This window comes from Epinephelus fuscoguttatus, linkage group LG8, assembly GCF_011397635.1.
Source record: "Epinephelus fuscoguttatus linkage group LG8, E.fuscoguttatus.final_Chr_v1".
NCBI lineage: Eukaryota > Metazoa > Chordata > Actinopteri > Perciformes > Serranidae > Epinephelus > Epinephelus fuscoguttatus.
The window spans coordinates 23,604,105-23,627,708 of record NC_064759.1 but is presented as its reverse complement, the minus strand read 5'-3'; the positions used below and the strand labels follow the sequence as shown (position 1 = coordinate 23,627,708).

The 23,604-nt window shown below is 40.8% G+C and overlaps 1 protein-coding gene across 3 annotated transcripts in view; it reads right to left on the bottom strand.

Annotated features, from left to right (window-relative positions):
- fhod3b (formin homology 2 domain containing 3b) overlaps positions 1-23,604 on the bottom strand; it is a 102,675-nt gene that overhangs the window by 65,396 nt on the left and 13,675 nt on the right. For all 3 annotated transcript variants that reach the window (XM_049584989.1, XM_049584991.1, XM_049584990.1), the window contains exon 3: positions 21,446-21,510. In XM_049584989.1, coding sequence (XP_049440946.1) covers positions 21,446-21,510 — 65 coding nt within the window. The remainder of the gene's footprint in view (positions 1-21,445; positions 21,511-23,604) is intronic.

Below are 23,604 nucleotides of genomic sequence, written 5' to 3'. Positions count from 1 at the left end.
GTGTAGAGAGAAACACGTGTTTTCCTCCACTTTCTTATTTAACAGCACACAAACCTCATCTGGACAGACTCTTTGAACGGAACAAATAAGTGAAATAAAGTAAGTGGTGCGTACAAAAGTTAGAAAGGGTTAAAGCAATCAAAGACTTACACACTGCTGCCATACGCTGAAACGATATGCAAAATTAAAGGTAGGTCTCATCTGCTCTTTCCTGCTCTCCTCTTTTTCTTAGCTTTACCAAGAATGACCGAAATTCCTCAGACATCCTGTAAAGCCATCAACCTGATTTCCCCTCATGTCACAATTTAGTGGGTGGTGGAATACTCTAGCATAGCAAATCCAGGCACTGAGAAAACACTACCTCACTCAAGGCGTGAATAGCAGTGTAAGCAACTTTGTGCTTCACCTTGGCCAAAGTAAGAGTGGAGACACATGCTATGTTACATAATACTGAAAATGACAGAAAAGCGAAACTTTAAGCGGTGATATGAGGTCCTACGCTACAGAGCAATGGACTGGAGGAATTAATACGCAATAACTTGATGACGACATACCTCCGTCATTTGTATAATATCTTAAAAATGGGACCATGCAGCTCTCTGTGATCTATTATTGGTTGATTCACTAAACATAGAACATGCTACTAAACTTATAAGTTGGAGAGAGCTGATACAGCTGGGGCATGCTCCATGTATGTGAGAGGAAAGTGAGACCTGTCCACACCCAGAATATATGTGTGTTAGATCAAAAAATAAATTAGCACCGTTGCAAACACTCTTAATGAGTCACCGGCTGAGCAGTTAAAACAGACGGGGGTTACGCTAAATATAAGCACAAGTGCAAAAGATAAAAATACAGTATGTGGCTTCCATAGACATATGTGGCGCATGACAAGTCATGAAGTCTTTCAACCACAATATCCCCCTGCTGATGCTCAGCTCTTCTCTAAAAGGCAAATAACAAAACGACAAAGCCCCTCTGTTAATATCCAGGTCACTCTTTCATTACCACCCTTTATCTATCTGAGAATATCGACTGTATTATGAGCACAGCTGATGGGATATTTTAGTCACGCAAGTAGATCAAGTGACACCGAGCGCTTAGTCTGGTGATGATAAGCAAAATAGTCACATTTAATTGCCTGCGTCTAGCATTTCAAATAATTCCTCCAAGAAAAGAGGAAACCTGGCTGTAGTAAAGGACACTGCTGCAAATAGATTTGAGGGTATTTATATATTTTTTACTGCTCAAATTAAACACACAGTATGACATTACAAGTCAGCTAAGTTTAAAGTAAGGTAGGGTGCCCTTCACATTTGAACCGATAGCTGTGCTGGTGTGTTTTTTCGGTACTTTACTCTTTCTGTAATAACAAAAAATTGGTTTTTAAACCAGCTGCAGTTAACAACCGATTCTGCTCATCTGCTCTTTTCTAAAAGCACATAGAATGGAGCCTCTGTCTGTATGCTTGCTTGTGTGTGTGTGTGTGTGTGTGTGTGTGTGTGTGGCTGCTCGTGTCTCTCAGTCTCTGTTTAGACACTGACAAATATGTTAAATAAGTATGTAATTTAAAAAACACAATGACAAACTGCAATTGCACTTGGCTGCTTACAACAACAAAAAAAAAGACCAGATAGACCGAAACTATCGCCACTGCAGTGATATTTTCGGCGTCTGTTTGGCTTCAGGGCATCTTGCTGCACTTACACCTCCTTCTGAACCCGGTGGCTGCACAGAGTTCCACAGGCAGCTTCCCAGCTTCTCATCCAGGTGCGCTCTTGGGTACAACATTTGGCACGTATTGGCAGATTAAGTGCGAAAGAAGAAGAGAGAGAGATGATTGCATGCAGCAAAGGGCCATATGCTGGAACTGAAACCAAGGCCGCTGTATCAAGGACACTGCCCCCACACATGGGACTCCACCCACCAAGATACTGAACGCTCCTGGCACTGATTGATTTAACCTGAACCTGTTGTCGGTTTTAGTGAAAGGTATTTGTTTCTTTACCCATTTCTAAATGGAAAGCACGAGTGTATTTGGTGTCTGACTATGTTAGATATTTATACAGATCTGTGCCTGTGACGTGAAAAGTTATCTTAGGCTGACCAAATGTCCTCTTTTGCCCAGACATGTCCACTTTTCACGTTGTGGTTACAGGCTATTTAACAGGCTGGGCGTGCGCCGTGGGTGCTCCGCTGAGAGGGAGACCTCCGTGTTTGAGACGGGAGCGGGCGGCGGGAGGTCCGAGGCTTCCAGCAAGGGGAGAAGGAGAAATATAACAAAATAAAATAGGAAAACTTGTCTCCCTCTTTTATTTTATTTTCAGTGTTTAATCAAGGCGGAGGCTGGCGGCGGAAGGTCCAAGGCTTCCAGCGAGGGGAGAGGTTGAAACAGCCAATGTGTGTGTGTGTTATGTTCAGGTGTTGTCACGTAAATACCACCCTAAGTTATCTAACATCTTAAATTTATAGTAAGGCAGCATATGATAATACCGAAACATGATACGATTAAGTTAAGACCACAATAAAATATTCAAGTATGAAGCGCCTCGGGTAGAAACTGTTACTAGTAACTTCAGAATTAAACATAGAATACGGCGTATTACACAGTGTACTATGGTTCACTTAATTACACAGCCTACTTTCATCTGCTTCCAGCTGGGATGCACAGCCAGCTATATTCAAAAAGTATGAAATTGTGTAATAATAATGAGATAAACTGTTGCATCAAAAGAAGACAGTAGATCTGATGAGAAACTGTCCCTGCCTGAACGTCTTATGAATGTTCCATTATACCAGAGCCTTCTGTTTGCCAAGTCAGGAAATGGCCATGCTGTTTCGATGAGACAAACATCCATAGAAATTCTGCATTTCTGCAGGGTGCTAATTTGTCATGCCTCGCCACAACATGCACAATGTATAGGAGGCCATCCAATCTCCTGCTGGCTCTTGGGGGTCATTATGAAGGGAAAAATCACAGCAATATAGACAGGGTGAATGAGATGGATTCCTGCATTAAGTGGATGAGGCCCTGCTCACTACAGGACTTGGGTTACACTACAGTCTACTACGCATATGGAGCTCTTTGTCCTACATTCCCTCTGCCTTTTCATGACGAAAAAACCCTAACTGTGTCAGCTAACAGCAACGTCCACTCTTGGACCATCTTGTTGGACCATGTAGCTCTTAGTGTCAGAGTGCTCATCATGTCTGCTCATCTCAAACATTACTGTGGTATTTGTTGACCAATTAACCACCACACCAATCAGTTTAAGTCGCAGTCAAACAACCAGGCAGGAAATACTTCCTCTCTGCTACAACAATAAAGACAGTCCTTAAATATTTTCTACTGATTTCTTCAACTCAACTTCATTCTGGTGCCACACAATGTCTCCATCTTTCCTTAGTAATAGTGAGCCCGGGATGTCTAGCTGACACTGGACTCCATGCTCCTGGGTTTCTGTGGACTCGACACTTTCCAAAGATAACATGGGCCAAAGATTTCCACTCACGGGCAGGCTGAGGCCCTGCTGAGGCAGCCTGCCTGATGGGGAACAGACGAAAAAGAGCTGGCTCAAGACATCTACTGAGATCCATAGCACTGTACTATGTGATATGCCTTCAAGGTCTATAGTTAGTTACTATAGATGAGAGAAACAGGGACCAGCCATGTGAGAAGAGTGTGTTCTTTAAAAGCATTCAGAGGATAAAGAACCAGACACAGGATGCTCAGCTGGGCTTGATGACATGATACCAATGCTGAAGAATAATAAGGATGTCATCATATACAAAAAGGCAAACAAATCAAGCGCATTTATAAGTGCATTTTTTTTGTCTTATTGTAACTCTTCACTAATTGCGCCTGTTCCCAAATAACTCTCTGTTTCATGTAGACATGCATGTCTGTGATATATTGAGCCTTCTCTATTATTCAGAGGTAAATTGAGATTTCCAGGAAAGGCTTGTCCCTCTGAGAGGGCCTGGAAAGCCCGGGCCTGGCGGTGTGCACAGTCACACACCACATGACGTCTTAGCAGGGGAACATTCCTCCTTGTCTTTCTCTCTCCCTCTAAAACCATCTTTCTCGATTTAGAAACGGGGGGCACGAAAAGTGGTTTTGTGCAAAAATATGGGGCAGCAGATTAATGCAAAATTAAGCCATAAAAAACCTGACATATGTGAAATGTCCCAGACTGGGAATGAAATATCATTCCTCCTATTCAGGAACTTTCCACAGGAAGAAATACATGAGACTGAATTCCACTTAACCTCTTTCTTCTGTGTGCCAGTGAAAAATAAAATAAAAAAGGATTGAAAGTTTTACCATTGCCAAACATACCCATTACCTAACAGAGCCACTCTGAGCAGTTATCTACTGTATGTCCAAAAGGTAACGTCTTGGAAGGAAGTCAATGCAACTCATGCCAAACATCTCTTTAAAATATTTTCTTTCCAGCTATGCCCTCCTGAATACCGCAGAGGAGGGCAGAGAACTGATATTATGTTATGGCTTCAGTATTCGATGTAGCTTACAGGAGCTGGGATTGTGTCTCCTCTCCATAAATCATTTAATTGTGACAGGAGGAGGTCCTCCAGTCACTCAGCCCGCCCTCAACCGCTGACCTCAGGGGTGACAGCTTCCCTCAAGCGTCAACCCAAACAAAAAGGAGTGCAGCCAACTCCCATAGCCGAAGCTATAGAGGTCAAACGGGCCTGTGCCAAACCAGCCCTTTCATCCTATAGCATTTACAGGATCAGCATCCAAGAACACAGGCATCAAAGACACAGCGAAGGGCAGACAGAGAGAGACAGAGAGAGGGAGGGAGAGAAATGACCTCTATGGCCCTTAATATGTGTGCAACTCATGTGTAGCAGGGTGTGGGATAATCCTGGTGAGCTGTGCGGTGGGGGTCTCCAGGTGGCCCAGAGGGTTAGACAGGGTTAACCCCAGTTGACCCTGGCTTTTTGCTGTCAGAAGCAGGAGATCTACCCTTAGCCTGTCAAGGAAACCAGGACAATGTGTCATGTGGCTCATGTAAGGCCGTCCCTGAAAAGACCTGAAACAGGATAAGTCTTTTTTATGTATCGTTTTGTTTTACACATGTGCCTCAGAAAAAAAAACTAATTGCCATGCATCAAGAACACTCCTCTGTTTCTGTAAAAAATAATATCATAGAATTTGTTATGAAACCAAATTGCTGAGCGTCAAGAACACTCCTCTGTTTCTATGAGTATTAAATGTCAAAATGGCAATATGCAGTCATGCCCAAACAACTTTTTCAATCCAACTCTTATCATGGTATGCCAAGTTTGAAGAAAACACCAGTTGTATTTGTTCCAATAAAATGAGATGATAGTGTCTGTCCCAGGACAAGCCTCGGCAGAAGCATATGTCTGGTTGGCAGGTTGAGCTTTAACACTTCCTCTAAATGCTGAGACACAAAAGGCTCAGATGGCAGCACATGGCAGGGTGGGGGGGCTCCTTCAGTGTCTTTTTAGGTAGTCTGGGAGCTCCTGCAGCGTGCAACAGCTGACTGTTGGGAGTTAGAGGTCACAGTCTAATTTTACTTATCAGTATTGACTGGGGACAAAAATCTTGAGACTATGTAAATATATTGCCGTGTTTAGACATCCAGGTTGGGACTAAAGACAAGTTTTGACATTGAGGTATGTGGATGTTTGTTTGAAGATGCTTCCTGGAACAGAGAAACTGTTTAGGAGATTATGCACAAAGAGTCTTTTACTGCATTATATTGTATATTCTTCAATGAATACAAAACATTAGCTCATTAAACAACCACAAAGCATAATGTCTTGCACTGACAACAGAATCATTTATAATAGATACAACACAAAGTGGTAGTATCTTCACTTGTGGAAGTTTTATGCACAACACATGCAGTTTGCACTAAACGAGTTTGTTACGTTTTGCTCTTATATGTCAGGGCTATAGAATTTGACCATTGACAGAAATCATGGGATTGAGTGCAAAAATCTCCCCAAAGCCAAAGACATTTTCATTAGTCACTCATATGACTGGAATCTAGCTGGGCTGATCAGAATGGGATGAATGTTTTGTGTATGCAAAGAAGTCTGACCTCTCTCCTGTGACAGGGTCTCACGGGGACAAAGTGTTGCAGACAACATTTGTCAGGAAGCAGGTGTGTGCACAGACTTAGCATGTGTGGACAGCAATATGGAGTCAGTTACCACATTTTGGACTAGACAAAGCACATCACCCACTGTATGCTAATAGTGATGATGTTTTAAATAAGTTTGCATGCCTCATAGAGTGCCTCAAGAATGAGTCCTAAAACCAGGAAATGAGTTAGCACTTTACCACTCACGGTTCCCTTGTTTCAAAGGCAGTTGGTTTATTGAATGGGTTTTTGGTTAGATGTCTGTGGTAAGAAACTTTCACATTTTGTTCTATGACCTAAAACATGACAGTAAAAGCTTTTGTGTCTTCAAAAAGGCAGTTCTAACATGTGGCAAAATAAGACTACAGAACGTTATCACGCCAATCAGCACTGAACACAGCTTTACAGTCTTGTTATGGTGATGACGTTAGGCCATGGGACCGTACTGTAGTTCTTAACTTTTTCCTTCTGCCGATTGCATTTAAGCTTCAATAACCATGAGAGTGGTGGTCATTTGTGAAGATTACCTTGCTGAACAAAACATGTAAGCCTCACAAACATTTGTTTGCCACAGAGCTTATTTTCTGCAATAATCCAAAATCCAATGGTAAAATCCCATCTGCTTTTTGACGAGGGAACCATCAGTTCTTAGATGCATTGCAATTCTCTCTTGAAAGATTATGTCTCAATGAAAAAGAAGAGTCAATAATCTGAAATTTGAAGCCCAATGCCTGTAAAATTTTTGTAAGCACAGGCTATGTGTTCCTTACAGCTGAACCTGGACGGTGAATATAACAAATGTAAAACAGAATCCCACCCCTACTAATGAACCATCAGTTTTTTAGGGGGTTGTGACTGATTAATAAGTAACAGAATGGATAACCAAGGTTGAGTACCCTTCTGGCTTCTGTGTGAAACAAGTGCCATAAATGTGTAGATGTCTCATAAAGTCAGTTGTGTTGCAACAGATAAATATCTCACATCCACTCTGACTTGATGACCTGACCTCTTAAGTAAACACTGAACCTGGCAGTCATTTTCTTCTCCCTCCATGACTCCCCACCAACACAGCTGCCCCGGTTGCCTGCCATGGTAGACTATGCTGAGCTGCAGGAGTGGAAAGTAAAGAGGTAGTCTGGGGCTAATATGTGGTTCATGATGACACAAAAGAAGTTGCATTAAGTAGCCACACTAAATTAAAGTGACTGTATTGATGAAGGACACCAAAAATTACTTGCCAGCTTTGCCTATAAGGTCAACAATGCTCTATGGCATTAAGTCTATCGATGGACTCTTCACTCCCTGCCTCACTTGAGTGATAAGTAAAAAGTTATTAATGTAGATTGCCTATACTATTACAAATCCAGCATCATATCTGATGACTGCAAACATACTCTATGGATCTGATACTGTCCCTATGTTTTCTCTAATTTCATACCGGATTTAAGAACAATGGATGATATATCATTCATCCTATGTTTCTTTTTATTTGAGTCATCCAGGACCCAGTTGTTATATTTTATTTTAGCTTGCTAGACTTTGTGCACTGGCCGAAAAATCTTGTTACCTGCCCATCTATCAGTGTCTCTACAAATTTTGACCATTTCAATTACTTAACAATTTCTGGGTCCTGTCTTACACTTAGAATAAAGTGACACACAGTGCAGCGCAACTGTAGCTGTCATTTCCACAGCCAGCACCCACATTATGTAAGTAGCATTTACAACCATCCGTGCACCCATGGACATGTAGGTCTTTAAATAAGGTGTGTTCAGATGTATTGCTGTTTTGAGGCAGCAGAAAGCGATCGCATCATTGACCAACAAAAACCTGGTCCAAAGTTACAGGTGCAGTATTTTCCTGCTATTTAAAGAACACATTATTCAGATAGTAAATGTGCCTACATAAGCGGGTTCACAACATGCTTACTTCTTTGCTTTTACACAAACAGGGAGCGGCAAGCTTTTGTTTTCCCTGCCTCCTGACATCATTAGTCAGCTTCTGGCATTGTACAGCCACTCTGGTGATACCAGAAGACGAGGACATGCTCAATGCCACCTCCTCCCACACCTACTTCACCTCAGAGAGCTTTGGTGGATTCCTGCTGCCCCTGTGCAGGTGCACCTGGCTTTTAAAGGGAATGGGAGGTGACTGGCGAATGAAAGCTGAATTCCTAAACGCCCAAAACATGGCTACGCTTATTTTAGGGGCTAAATACAACCCCTTTGCCCATTGCGCCTTATTTTGGGCACAGATTATGCACCATTTAACCAGCAGAAGTGGAGCTGGATACACCCTAAATTCACTTGTGCCATGCACTTAAATGGTCATGCCCTATGTACAGTTTAAATAGGGCGCAACAGGGCAAAATCGTCATTGAGTTGTAGGCAGTATTTATGTGCAATTTCCTATTCATGTTTTCATGTAAGTACAGGGTGTAATAATATGATGCTATTATTGTAAAACCTTTGTGTAATTTGCATTGAATCTGTGTCAGAAAGGTATTGATTGAGGATTTAGATTGTGGTGGCATTTCATTGGATTGCATTATATTTTAAGTTAGTCCTGTCTTCTCCTTTACCCCCAACCTGAGAATAAAAGAATAATATAATGCAAAACAGGATAATGCAATCCATTTAACTGAACAGATGTTTGTCTGTTGTGTCCACCCCCTGTATTTAGTTGTTGTGTGCGTGTGTGTATGTGTGTGTGAGGAGCAAATTCTGAATGAAACCCTATACGGCCTCTCTTAGTTTTGTGTTGAACCTCACTAATACAAAAGGCATTCATCATAGAACAAGCAGAGAGAACAGCCACTGATGTCATTGAATTTCTGAGGTCCAGACACTGGGAGAGATTCAAACATTTTTCACATTTCCAAACACAGAGATTAAAGGCTTATATGCAGGCTTTTATCTTATAAACAAGAGGTCTAAGCAAAACATTTTAGCGCTTTGTGTGCTCAGTGATCCTTAAGTGACCACTGAGAAAACCACCATACAACACATATGAATAGATCTGAATGGATCACAACAAAGTCTGACATATTCACTGAAAGATGAGACTTAACTTTACACAGCTTTAACCACAACAATGATGTAAACATGGCTCGCTTTCCTCACAGCTTCAGGACACATCACTTATGGTTTATACCAATAGAGATTTTCACTCCTCTTTATAATCCAGACTAAGCAAAAGCAGACAATGTTTCTTTTGCTCTCACCGCGGAATAACGTTGGGTAAGCTGTTTATTCAAATGTAATTAGCACTGAATTTATTATTTTTTCCCCACAAAATCTGACAACTCATTGTTGAATTAAGAACATTCTCGCTTGCAAAATCCCTCAGCTCCATCAGTGCTATTAGTGACAGAAGCTGCCATGACTCACATGTTCATATGCTTTGCATGAGTGTTCTGTAGGACTCTTCACAACCATGCGCCACATGCATTTCAGACAGACACTCTGAATCCTCTTGTAACCTGCAGTTCACATAGAGCTATCCCAACTGCCGACATGCCTGAACCGATTAAGTAGGCTCTTGGCCGACATTCACACGAGGCATTGAGGCCTCTTCTCTTTTTTCCTCTATCTACTGTATGGCTCTTTTCTTCTGCTTCAAAGAACGTAACAAAGGTTGTCCAATCTTCTCCTGCTCTGGCCACTCTGAGTGCTCCCCTTCAGAGCTATGGGTGGGCTGCAAGAGGAGATTCTCCTGGTGCTTGAGCTCTTTATTTCAACTGGGCTCTCCAATCACCCAACAACGTTTGGAATGGAGGTGAGAGGATTGTGTAGTTCGGCTTCAGTTTCGGCCTTAATCAAAAGCCAAGTGAGAACACAGCAGTTACTTTTGTCATTTTGATTGCTTAAAATGTGCTTTGAGTTTGATGAAAACGTGGCTCGGTTGCCTTGCTACAGACAGTATCCTTTGTGATCTTTGTGTATTTTAAAGTTCCCCTCCAGAATTGTTTTAAAGTATGTAAAGTCTTCCCACATAAAGTGACAAAAAAGACTCTGGAGGGGCTGGAAGCAGATCTACTCCTCTCCCTCACTGACCAGTGAAAGCGCTGAGAGCATCAAGATAGCTATCTGTACAAGAAACATCAGAGAGATTCAGCCATACATGTTTGAGCCTCAGTCAGACTAAGATGAGGAGAAATCAGTAACTAGCAGATGCATCAGACTGTTTAGTGTGGTTGGCATCTTGTATTTGTTAATATCGTTAATTAACTTGTTAACTTGTAACTGGCTGACAGTGTTAGTGGCTGTGGTTGTGAAACATACAGTAATATCTGCCACAATGTTACAGTGTGTTCCCATCAGTCCAGTTCACATCCAAAAACTGCACACTCACCGTGTTTGCTGTCAAAACTTTCATTATCCTAATGCTAACTCTGCTCTGTGTACTGACAAGTCTGCTCTGCACTGGAGGTATCAGGTTTCTTTGCTGGCATTTTCATATTAGACAGACATTAGATTTAGAATCTGTGACGTACTTAATCTAGTTTGCCCGGGGTAATTTTGAACTCAGATTTTAAAGAAGTGCACAGACACCTCTCACTTCAGAGGAATGTGAGAACATGTCTCTAACAGGGTTGGACAATACTGAAAATCCCCCGCTGACGAAATAGCTTTAGGACAAACAAAAATTATTGTCTTAAAAACAAAGCTAAAGAGAGACACACATGGATATAAATATCTATGGACTGGAGACACTTCTGCTGTAATACCCGTAAGTGGCCATAATGTATAGGTATTAAGCTCTATTTTGCACAAGGGCATACTGATATCAATAAATCAGATTAATCAACAATGACACATTTAACTGCCCTAGTACAGTCTCTCCACCACTGACAATCAAGTATATTTTGCTACCTTTGCCAAAGCCCAATTTTTTTGATGCCCTACAACAATGCGGTTAAGTACAGAAAAGCAAAAGAAAAGAAAAGAAAAGAGACTTAAAATAGCACAACATTATTACAGTTATTGCATAATTGAATATCGTTCTGTTATCGTGGATACATGAGGACCATTATCATGACCATCCAATATCGTGTTGAACAATAATCTCATAATATCGCCCAAGCATAGTCTCTAGTTACAAACTCTGCACAGATACAAGTCAGTGTAGTCAAGGTAAGATATTTTAGGGGACATAAGTCTGATATTTGAAAAAATATGTTGTTGTTTTTTACTTATATTAGGGTTTCATTAGAGTCAGATTTATCACATGCTCTATTTTTTCCATGTTACAGAACTCTTGATTCCCCCCTCACCTCAGTGTTTGCAGAAAGTGAACAGAAATGAAATGAATGATTTGTTGTGAGGCTGACAGTGAAAAGTGAATCATGTTTCAATATAAATATTACTTATCCCATTTCTGCCCTGGATTTGAGCTTACATCAGCTCTTAAAATAACAACTATAGTTGCTCTTTGGCCTTGAACATGTTTGAGGCTGATAAAAAGAAACAGACACCTGATGACCTAGCTAATATTTACAATGGATCACAATATGCTCTAAAATATCCGCAATCATTCCACAGCTGTGTATCATGCCTCCCCTCTGGGTGGTTACACTGTTGTGAACCAGAACATGAGCGGACGGCTCTCAAATCATTAACATCACACATCACCACAAAGTGCCACATACTTTCTACCTTTGCCAAATAGCTCATGATGAATATGCCTGAAGTTTCTGTTGGCCCCCAGCCAGTCACCACAACACAATGGGAAGCCACAGGTGTTCAGGAGCGGAGCGGAGTGGAGTCACAGAGTTACTAAAAAAAAGATGACACTGTTAATCTGTCTTACACCATGAATTAAAGAACTTTTTACCTGATAAAATAGAAGCATAAATCTGTAAGGTTTCTCTGACTACATCATCATATGTGACCAGGGCATGAGAAGGTAGAAGGTCAGAGGGGGGATGCAAAGGCAGAAAGAGGTGGTAGATGGGGGATATGACTGTCCTCATGTTAAAAAGAAATAGCAAGGAGAGCATGAGAGCATGAGTAGCTCAGCACCAGAATAATGAAGTGAAAAAAGTCTCTCCGCTAGTTTCAAGCCTGAGTACACAAGTCCAGTATCCAATTTACACACTACATGTGCAAAAATTACTGTCACATCCCTCTGTGAAGGTCATGTCAATCTTTATTTTTCAAGTTGATGTCAGCTTAAAGACGAAATTGAACTCATGAATGTGACCAAAAAAAAAAAAAAATCCTATAAATCCTCTTTTAAAGCAAAACAGCTATAGTAAATGATTCAAAGCTAGCCAGCTGTGGCAACACTACTTGATCCAAGGTGAGAGAAGAAATAACAACACTGCTTCAGAGACCATCGGATGAGTGACAGTTACTGTAACGACAAACAGAGAAAATATAAAACGTTTTGCCTCTCCCACGCATTTCTCATAACTCTCGTGATCGATGCAGAGACGAAAAGGGACATTTCCTTAATAAAAAGACAGTCACATCAAAGCTAAAGGAGAGAAAAGGAGCCTGCATGCCATGTGAGGGAGGATGTGAGATGGAATTCCATGGCATACTAGGATTTGGATGAAAGCCAGTGGGGTACTGAGTTAAAGGTTAGGGTTTTTTCTAGTCTGTACTGGCACTCAAATTCTTTCTACCCATATAGTCTAACCACAGACCCCAAAGTCCAATATGACAAAGATGATGAATTACGTACTGTCTGAAACTCTACTGAAAGTGCAGAGACAGATGATAGTGGTGGCACTATGTGACATGTTGTATAGAGGCACATTTAGCATGACAAGTAGAAAAAAACCCATTTACAACAGTAGCAGGTGACATGTTACAGTGTTCGGCTGCCAACCTAAATTAATTCAAGCCAAGATAAAAACAATTTGCTCGAAATCAAGTCAATAAATCAGTTATTTTATCAACACAAAATAATGTCTGACAGTTTAGATCATTTTTGTTTAGGTCAGAGGTCAACAAAAATACTAAACATTTAGATTAGCATCTGCTCGTCTTTGTTTTATGTGATAGTACCTGAATGTTTGGGGGTTTTGGACTGCTAGTGGCACAAACACGCAATCTGAAGACATGACCTTCGGCATTTTTCACTCTTTACTCACATTTTAAAGACGAAACAATTAATTAAATCTTCAGGAAAACAGCAGTCAGATTAACTGGTAATGAAAATAATTCAGCGCAGTCTGACCACGGTAAGTCTTTAGAGGCAAGGGCCAATATTTCGGGGCTTCTGGTGGCCAAAACTTGCTCTTCCGTGCGCCAGCCATTGCAGCTAACCTCTATAAACAAATATATGCAGAAGAATGCTGATAAATAAATAAATAAACTCACATAAAGCACTGTCAGACATAGCCAACAAGTTCCAAGTTTTCATTTTGGTCAATGCATTCCACCACTGTTGCTCTCCATACAAACTGTTTACCTGCCACTCAATACTGCTTGGACTACAAACGGACACCAGAACGCCTCCGATGTCATAAACTTGTACCGTTCCCTGAAGATTCTGCATACATATGCAGATATCTGCTTACAGAGATGATATTGAATACAATGGATCACATTTGAATCTGTCAGTACTGCATAAAATAAAATACTTCATATGTGTTTTCTCAGTCTGCTCCTCTTTGTTCCTACTCCTTTAAGAATACAGCGAGAGGGCAAACACCAGCTGTGCAGAGGCACCTCAAACCTCAGCTCTAAACCATCTTAGACCCATGTGTAAATATACAATAAACAATTCTCTGCAGACATCAAATAAATGTTGGTTGGAGCAAAAACAAACTCAGATTCCTTCCAAATGTGCCTTCCTTCGAGCAGTCAGCTGTTTAAAGTCTGTGGCTACTGAGGTTACACACCTGTCCACTTTAGCACGGACTGCTCCGGTCTCACAGCAGTGGTAAACCCCAGAGTGGTATGGTTCACATGGCATCCACTCATAGCGGTCCGACTCATATGTCATGATGTGCCACTCTGAAAAACTATATTTTGATACTATATTAACTATATTATGAGCTGACTGTAAAATGTAAGTTAAACCAATTGTGAAGCAATCATCTGATTTTTCTGACAGGAGTTTGGCGAGTTGTCGGAAGTGAATGGAGATGAATAAAAGCGACAGAATATTGTTATTTACTGCCTTGAAACTCAATAATGAGGCTATAGGACCCAAGTTTTCCACAGGAATACGGTTTTGTCCCTTGGTTAGTCTGTATGTTCACCATTCTCCCTCTATCCTGTAAACAAAGCAAGAAAAAATGCTCCCTCTTGGTTGAAAACGTAGACAGTGCTCCTTTTTTTTGGATGGGTGAGAAGCAGGGCCAAGGGGCCTTACAACTGGAACCAGATGGCTCCTTAAAATGTGCATGCCTTTGCATGAGTGTGTGCATGTAAACATGAGCATACGAGTGTGCTTATAGGAAATACTGTCACAGTAGTCTACAGCCGTGTACAGTATATGAAGCAAATCTGCAAAAGAGCCAATAATTAGCTCTAATCCTACAAGATGGGAAAGTTGCATTTTATTTGTGAGGGCACAGGGACAAAATGAGGGGAAACATTGTCCTGTACAGCTGCCCATAAATGAAGCATTAACCTAAAACACATTGTTATCTCTCTGCATGGGGCTGTTGGGCTCACGGCCAGACAAAGTATATAAAAACACAGCGAGAGAGAAAGTGTGAGGTGAGTGATACCATCGAACCTTCCACTGATCTAGTTTTGCTATCAGCTGTGCTTTAAAAAAGCACGTCCCACTCCACACGCTTCTCTCCCCGAGATGTTTGCTGCCTCCAGTTTCTCCTCTTTGGCACAGTGTTGTTTAGGTTGGCCTCCTGGGGTGACTCTAAATCCATGATCCCATTTTGGGGTCTCTTTATGGGAAGTCAAAGAGGCCATTTGATCTTCCTCTGTGTCTCATGGGTGCCACGTGATATGCATGTTTTTAATTATTCCCTGCTTGCTTGGCACTTTGCAGTCACAAAAACATGACTAGATGTTTGATTTGATGCTTTAATGTGACTCCTAAGTGTGGTGCTGCATTCAAACAGAGCTATAATGCAGATACTGTTAACCAGACAAGAATGACACATAAATTACATGTGTGCACAGTGTCAAATACATGGCATTCCTGGAATTTAAGCTCATGTTGCAAAGAAAGATGTTTCAGCATACTGCTTGAAATTATTATTTTACAGACATTACAAGCAGCACTGTTGTTATATTTCTTCATAAAATGAAGCCATGCTTTGGACCTTCTTGTTGTAAGTTTCCAGTAGCGTAGACACATAACTTTGACATCATTTTGCAACGTGCAGCTGTCAGAAAAATATGCCGGCATTGATAGAAATTATTGATAAGCTCAGAGGCATTAAATTCTGATTCCAATTCCAACTGGTTCTCGATTCCCATCTATATAACCTTGGATAACTCTCTCTCTTTCCAAAATGATCTCAAACTGATCTTCAGTTTAATGGGCAAGTTGACTACTGGAATAATTTTTTTTATGTGTATTCACAAAACTGCAGATGGCTCATAATAGATCTGGCAGGGTGTGTGGAAAAGACAGACAGTGGTTGGGAAAACCACGATAACCCACAGGTGATCTTATCATCTTAAGTCAATGTGCTGACATCCCACATGCACACATACAGTAGACACCCACACATAATAATACCCTAATTAGATAAACAAACAGTGAAAAGCACACACTTAACAGCGCATATTTCCATATAACTATGCCAGGAAGTCATCCACCAACACGGTTTGCAGAGGGATAATCGTAGAGAATTTACTGCTCATCCTCTTCCATCTTAACAACCACAGAGTTTTCAGTTGTCAACCTGGAGATCAAAACTACCAATTTGACAAAATTATAGCACCAAAAAGAAACGCAAGTCAACAGCGGTCACAATGAATCATGTGCTGAGCCCAGATTATAAGCGGTTGTAAAAGACAAGGCAGATAATCCACTAAGAATGTGTCACCTCTTATTACAGCTGTCACTCCTCAGCTGAGATCAATGTGTTGACACATGAACCTGCTCTCAAAGGGGAATACCGACACATTTCAGCTTTCAAATGTATGACTCTTTTTTTTTTTTACATTTGTGACTATTGACTACTAGGTATAAACGAAAAAATAAGTTTGTACCACCCACTAATCTGTGATGTGTGACTGGTGTAGAGCTGACTCCATTTAAAATGACTTGTATGTCTGTTGAGTTGTTGAGTTCAAGATGATTTTCTGCTCATCAAGGATAATTTTCTGGATTGCAGCTGATAGATTTACCACATCAAATGTTGGGCCAGCATTGCATAAAAGTCGTTAATTGCCAGTGGAGCAGCTTCTGACTGAACATCTGTATGGACTCAAGAAAAGCTCGTTTGGAGCCTTTACTTTGCAAGAGCTGCTGATGACTACAAAACGTGACATTTGTTAATTCTTAAGTTGGTATCCCCATTTGAACATCCAGCGGCCCAAACTATAGTCTGTCTCCGTCTTTCTTCCTGTCTTTTATATTCTCCATACCATCACATCACGGCAACTACGAAACAAATTGGCACATAAAAAGAGGACCTACTGTCTTGTACTTGCAGACAACGCTAAAACAAGCACAGGATTGCTTTAATCAGGCCCTTGCCACCACATCTAGTCCACCAACAACAATAACAGCCCAACAATTTAAACAGGCTGTGGCCACTGCTAACACGCAGAGAGGGACGAGCTGAGTTTATTTTCTAAACACCCAGGCTGGTCAAACAAAATTTTAAGACAAAAACACATCCATTCAAAAATCATTTTATTTTGTTGTCCATGAAAGGACTGATGGATATATTAAGTAGTATATAGCATGCATGCAGACAAATATTCCAGGAGCTTCATACCAATGAGGCCACACTCTGCAGACGACCGTTATAGAGACAGAGATAAATATTTGTATGGTGCCAGATAGACACTTTTAGTACACAAAGAGCCTGTGTGATTAAAACAAAACACTGTGCCAGAAGTAGGTTGGTAAGAAGCAGTTTAATAAACCATTAGCTCTTTGGGTGAGCACTTTCCTTCCTCCACTGACTCTGATGCATAGATTTCCGCCTGGTTCATGCAGAACCATATGTATGGGAGAGCTAATGACTATGATTAGGGAAGCCTGGATTAGGTCTTTCTGTGGTTCATGACACATGCACACAGACATACACACACACGCCAACACACGAAAGTTAGCCCTGTGATTCGTACATTTGCAGAAACCCAAAAAACCAGATAACATAAACAAAGTTATGCACTTCTTAATTAAAACTTCAAATACATGCAGTGGGTTTTCCACAAAATGGTGCTACATGACACAAATTACATACATGACTGTAAGCAGCTCATCACTCATGTTAATGGAGGGGGCATGAACAAAGTGTCTCGATAACATGGGTGTGCTAACCTAAACAAAGTCACCCCTCCAGTCAGCGCTCCTTCAGAAGGTTGGGTAATATCTCTGATGTTATTTACGTTTCATTACTATCATGTTGTAGCTCTTTCTTGTGAGGTAGAACGTGGAGGAGGTAGAGTAACCGGCATACTGTATAGCTCGCTCCGAGCAACTTTGCTAGTTTCCAGGGCTGTGTATGAACCATAGACTGTATACAATAATGGTCGTAACACCGTGACATCACCCATTGTTCAGCATTTCGGCCACTGACATCCCGGTGTTTTGAAGAAAGGTGACTTACACGTGAGGAAGGAGCTATGGAGGAGCATGTGTAACCTTAACCTGCCTTAATAAAATGTATGGAAAAAAGTTCACCCCTCGTACAGTTGTCACAAAGGGGGAAATAAGCTATTTTTTATAATAATATATATATAATATAATAAGCTTTTTTTGTACCAGGTTATAACGTGTTTATTTATGCTGTAAAGTTAGGCATTTTAACATGGGGGTTTATGGGGATTGTCTTGCTTCTGGAGCCAGCCTCAAGTGGCCATTTATGTAACTGCAGTTTTTAGTACTGCTGTGACGGCTTCATTTTTCAGCCCTGGAGGTTGCCATTTGGTATGAACACCAGGAGTTTTTTTTTTCCCTTACACATATGGTACAGACAGCTTGTGGACCATGAGAAGATAGTCACTGAATTAAAAAAAAAAAAAGTGTATGGTATTAGAATTGCAGACTCCGCCTTTAAGTGATGCTACATTCAAAACATTAGATAAATGACATCAAAACAACACTGGTAATGTTTGATACAAGCATGCTTTGACCTAAAGCTAACACAAGAGTGATGCTATTAGCTCAAGCTTGTCAGACTTATACAAAAGGACCATTACTGAAGGATTTACAGGGATTCTGAAAATCATGGTGTTAAAGCCACTATGATGCCTCTGTATATTTAGTGCTGGCTATTCTCCAAAGGCACTTTAGTGTAGCAGCTTTTTTATTACACAACATCTCTCATTATAGAAAGACAAAACAGTATGGCATGCAAAAGCAAAAGCAAAAAATTTAAAAAATCACTGACATTAAGGGGGCTTCTCTATAGAGACCTTTTGGCCTTTATGAACTGACAGCAGGGAAATTCTCAATCCCTTAATACAGAGCAAGTGCGCAGCCTAAAGAACACCATGCCATTTGTCTTCAGAAGACTAACGAATTATCTCCTGTGTGGAGCGGGGAAATCACCCAGTAATTCTGCACTCATGGGGCTACGAGGTAAGCCCTCTAGTCAGATAAAATTAGGCTCAAATGTCTGGACAACTTACAGTAACAGTGACCACCTCCACTAGAGGAAATAAATCAGCCAGCCACACGGGCAGTCACTGAGGGAGACTAGAGAAGGGCAACAGGTGGCTGTCAACTTAGAGAGAAAGAGGGTCATCATCCACTTAGAGAAGAGCAGCAAGTCTGTCTGCCACTCCCCAGGCTCCACTAAGCTGAGCCAAGCACCAGCAGGCGGAGAGACTAAGGTAAAGCCAGTTCAGAGTCGTCCGTGGACTAGGTTCAGCCAAATATTAACAAGTGCAGCCATTTTAAGCATAACCTAACTTCTACAATGAAAAGATGTTGTGCTGCTTTTTCATTTTTACAATTTAACAGCTAGCTAGCTATAGATGACCAATGAAATAATGTAATTAACTCTGCTGCTCAAAGGCTACTGCTGGCAGCTTTAAGGTAGAACATTTTCTTGCATGTTATTCAGTGCATGCGTTGACGTTGCAAATCAATCAACACACCTTAAATGTCGATATGATAACTTTGACCATTCCATTTGTTTTTATTATCTCTCTTGCATGACATAAGCTTTACTGATGTCTTCAAGCACTTGAAATATATATATGAATTTGGATTGTCCTTCCTGTGCGCTCTTGCCACACTACGCTGCTGCTCTTAACACTCTAACCTGATGTTTTTGCTATGAAAATGGGGCATAACTCCGTTCGTGGGCAATCAGCAAAGTGAAGATGTTCCTCTGCATTGTTGGTGAAGAGGAAATACAACAAAAGCTATATGGAACAGCAACACAGCTATCTGCTAACAACCTCCCCTACATTTACTACTGTCTGCAGTGGAAACGCATAACAGATCTACAGTTTCAGTACATTTCTGTTTGAGTTAAGTGCATTTCTAAGGGCACTTTACCTAAAGGTTTTGGTGGAAATGCAGCTTACATGACCTGTTACACAAGGCTGGAAAAGTCTTCATAAAATGAGTGAGCAAACAAGCAAGCAATATCATTAATAATAGGAATATAGCAAAGTTTCTAAAGCCGGAAAATATATGACAGGTTTACTGTATCAGTTGCATAATTATAGTATCAAGCGCATCAAAGAGCAACCCTCTTTGCGATCAACATGTGCAAACTAAACCCCATCAAGAACAAGCACAAGCTGTCTTTCTCATTTCTCTTGTGTCTCACCAATAGTTTAATGAGCTGTCGTGACAGAGCAATCTCAGTAAAAGATCCGCTGGAGTTTCCAAACCTTTCCACTGCACGTCATGCATCAGCAGGTAGAATAAATAACCAGAGACGACTATAAGAGATAGCTCTCAGATCATAGCGACATCATTCAAATGAAAAATGTCTGGGCCTTGGGTTTGCTTCTAATGCAATACGGCCAAATTTAAAATCTGACAATTTACAGCCTAATAGTTTTTCCAGGCATGGGGTTATTTTTACACTAGAATCCCGTAGAGGAGGCACTGTGTGTCTTTATGTGAGAATGTGTGCTCCTCTACGTTCTGCTACTGACAACCACAGTGCTCTCTGCTACCAAACCCTGCAAGTCACTGGAAAATTTCTGTACAAGTGCTTGTGTATTCATTTCTTACATTATACATGCATTAAACAAAGTGCAAAAGAATTAACAGCTCAGTAGTATTAACAGTAGCTCAGTCCATAGGGACTTGGGTTGGGAACCGGAGGGTTGCCTATTCAAGTCCCCGTCTGGACCAAATATGGAGTGTGGACTGGTGGCTGGAGAGGTGCCAGTTCACCTCCTGGGCACTGCCGAGGTGCCCTTGAGCAAGGCACCGAACCCCCCAACCGCTCGGGGCGCCTGACCAAGGCAGCCCCCTCACTCTGACATCTCTCCACTTTGTGCATGTATAGGTCCAGTTTGTGCATGTGTGTGTGTGTTTTTCTGACCTGTGAGTTAATGACAAAAAAGAGTGAAAAAATTGAATTGAATTTCCCCTCAGGGGGATTAATAAAGTATATAAAATTAAAAAATTAAATTAAAATTAAAATTATCAGTTACATCTCACCACAAAGACATGGGAAAAGGAACTTACGCCAAATCTGAGAGAGACACTGTAGTTAGCAAAAGCTTAGGCAGTTAGCATCCTTAGTTTAATCAAAACCCAACCTCTGATAAGCATGTTGTGTGTGTGTGTGTGTGTGTGTGTGTGTGTGTGTGTTCGCACGCATGCCACGTGCAAGCATGTATGCATATGTTTTCACTCAGCTCTTTGTGCTAGTTCCCTCACATTACTCAAAGACACCAGGAGGCCCAATAAAACAAAGTGACAGAACACAGTAAGTCCAGAAACATTAAATGTTTTCAGGCTGTGCTCCGTGCCAGTGGTCTGTTTCTCAGAGTGTTGCTGAAATGCTGTTAATTCTCGTTCAAATTAAGATTCTAGGCTGTTTCCCAAAACTGCCACTGTGCAATTTAAACAAGGACCTCAGTAAAATAATCTACCGGTAATGGAGGTAATTAAAGCTCATACCTCACTGGTGATATAGACTGAGACAAATTGACCATCATAAAGTGAGAAGTGACAAATGTACAGTTTAGATTACACTACAGTTTATTACTCACCAATGCAGGCATGGACTCTGACGGACAGCTGCGTTCGAAGAATAACGCTGTGCTTCTTGCCCCTCCTGTGAAAAAGAAAGACAAATGAAGAGAAAGAGTAATGTTACTTTAATATAAAACCATATGTGATTATTCAGATGTATGAGTGTGTTTGCATGCTTCTGTCTGTGTGTGTGTGTGTGTGTGTGTGTGTGTGCGCGTGTATGGGGTGGAACACACACAACTGTATCAAGATAAAGAAACAGAATGTCTGTCTGAATCTAAGTCAGCCATCAATATGCCAGTGGCAGGCAAGTACTGACATGAAAATATAGCCCAATAGCTACTGTGCAAAGGTGCAGAATGATGACAAATTATGCCGTTCAGTCTTATTTAAACTATTCAATATTAGCATCTTGAATGCAACAGGGAACAGGTCACCGAACAGAACAGAGGAAAGGTCTCCAGAGGTGAAAATGAAGGATGGGAGCAGCAAAGAGGTCAGCTCCACCCCCTGTGTTAATGGAGATATGCCAAGACCCTATCACCATCCTGTCAACTGCTTACAATGTCTGAATGACAATCCAAAACAAAGACGACAACAATGCACCCCAATTCTATTCAATCGTGAAAGTGAATGTGAGAGCGGTGTAGTCTGTCATACAAAGGACCATTTGGCTACTTAGAAGCCTACAATCTAAAAGTCTGGTGTAAAATTTACCTCTTTAAAGGATAAGGCTGGCGTTATACTGTGTTTTTCTTTGAGGCAGCAAAACACATGAAAAGACCAAAACCAACAATGTGTCACAAATATCAACTTTTATTTTTTAAAGGCTTGCTAATTTCCTTAAAAATTTGGGCACTGTAATTTTTTTGTTGAGATTGTTTTTGGCATTTTCTGCTTTATTTGTTAGAGACAGGAAAGGTCAGGGAGAAAGTTTAGTTTTGCTTCAGATCATTCACAAAAAAAAAACAAACAAACAAAAAAAAAACAATCAAAATAGAAGTACATTTCACGACACATGACGGAGATGTGAAATGGGACACCCTGATAAGGTATCTGAAGTTTGAGAATAGGGGCCCAGTCATTAAGCAGATTTAAAATGTGTTTACTTATGTCTAAATTTAAGGGGAAAAAATTGATGAATTATACCTACACAACCTACAGTACAAGACTCCGAGGATGGAGTGGTTAACAATGGTTAACTAGGTAGTATACAATAGAGACATATAGCAAGTGGAAATAACAGTGCAATTTAAATGGATTTGAGAAAAGGATAATTAATTTAATAGTCTCCAGCTATTTAGGTATTTGAGTTCTAACATATTTTTTGAAACCAGACACAGATAATAACAGTTTTACGCTGTTAATAATCTCATCCCTTACCTTGGGACCTCTGTAAACCTCACTAAACACTAAAACAAATGTTTATGTTATTTATGCTTCATAAGATGCTTTTTTCTGATGTATTATGTATGCAAGGGAAAGCAAATCGCAATAAGGTCACAAAGTCTGTTTTTGAAAAGCGATGACATGAGCTCCTGGGGGTCACAGGCACTGTAGTTTTAACTAAAGTTACATTAGTGTGTATTTATGTCAGTAGGACAGTGCATGTGGGATTGATTCAAACTAAACTACATTGGTCATGTTTGTGGTTATGGAGGACTGAATCACATAATGCAACAAAATGGCTCACTGATGTGTGAATTTTTGGACAGTAATGGCAGAAATAAAGTGTATCAGACTTTGGCTGTATTGTCAGTACTTGACAATGGGATTGTTGACGATAAGAAAATGTGCTTTTTAGTCAGAAATAATCAAACATGTCTGCCTGTGTTTGCTTCCCAAATGTGAAGCGACTTTTAACAACATTACAAGAAAATGGCTCAGATCTAGTCATTGTGTCGTCTCTGACATAGAAAGTATATTTCAATCCCGTATTTTGAATTCTGTTTGTGAAGGCTACCCTTTTGTTTACATTTTGGATCTCAGATTGTGCCTTTAACCTCCCGACTAGCTAAAGAAGCATACAAACAAACCCAGTAGACACAACTGTGGACAAGAGCACAGCAGGTAGAGTTGCGCAACAACCCCCCTTCTAATTCGGCTCTCTGACAAATAGGCTTTTATGCCGCCTGCACAAAGGCTGTGTGATTGTTCAGACTGGCGCAGTGCCAGT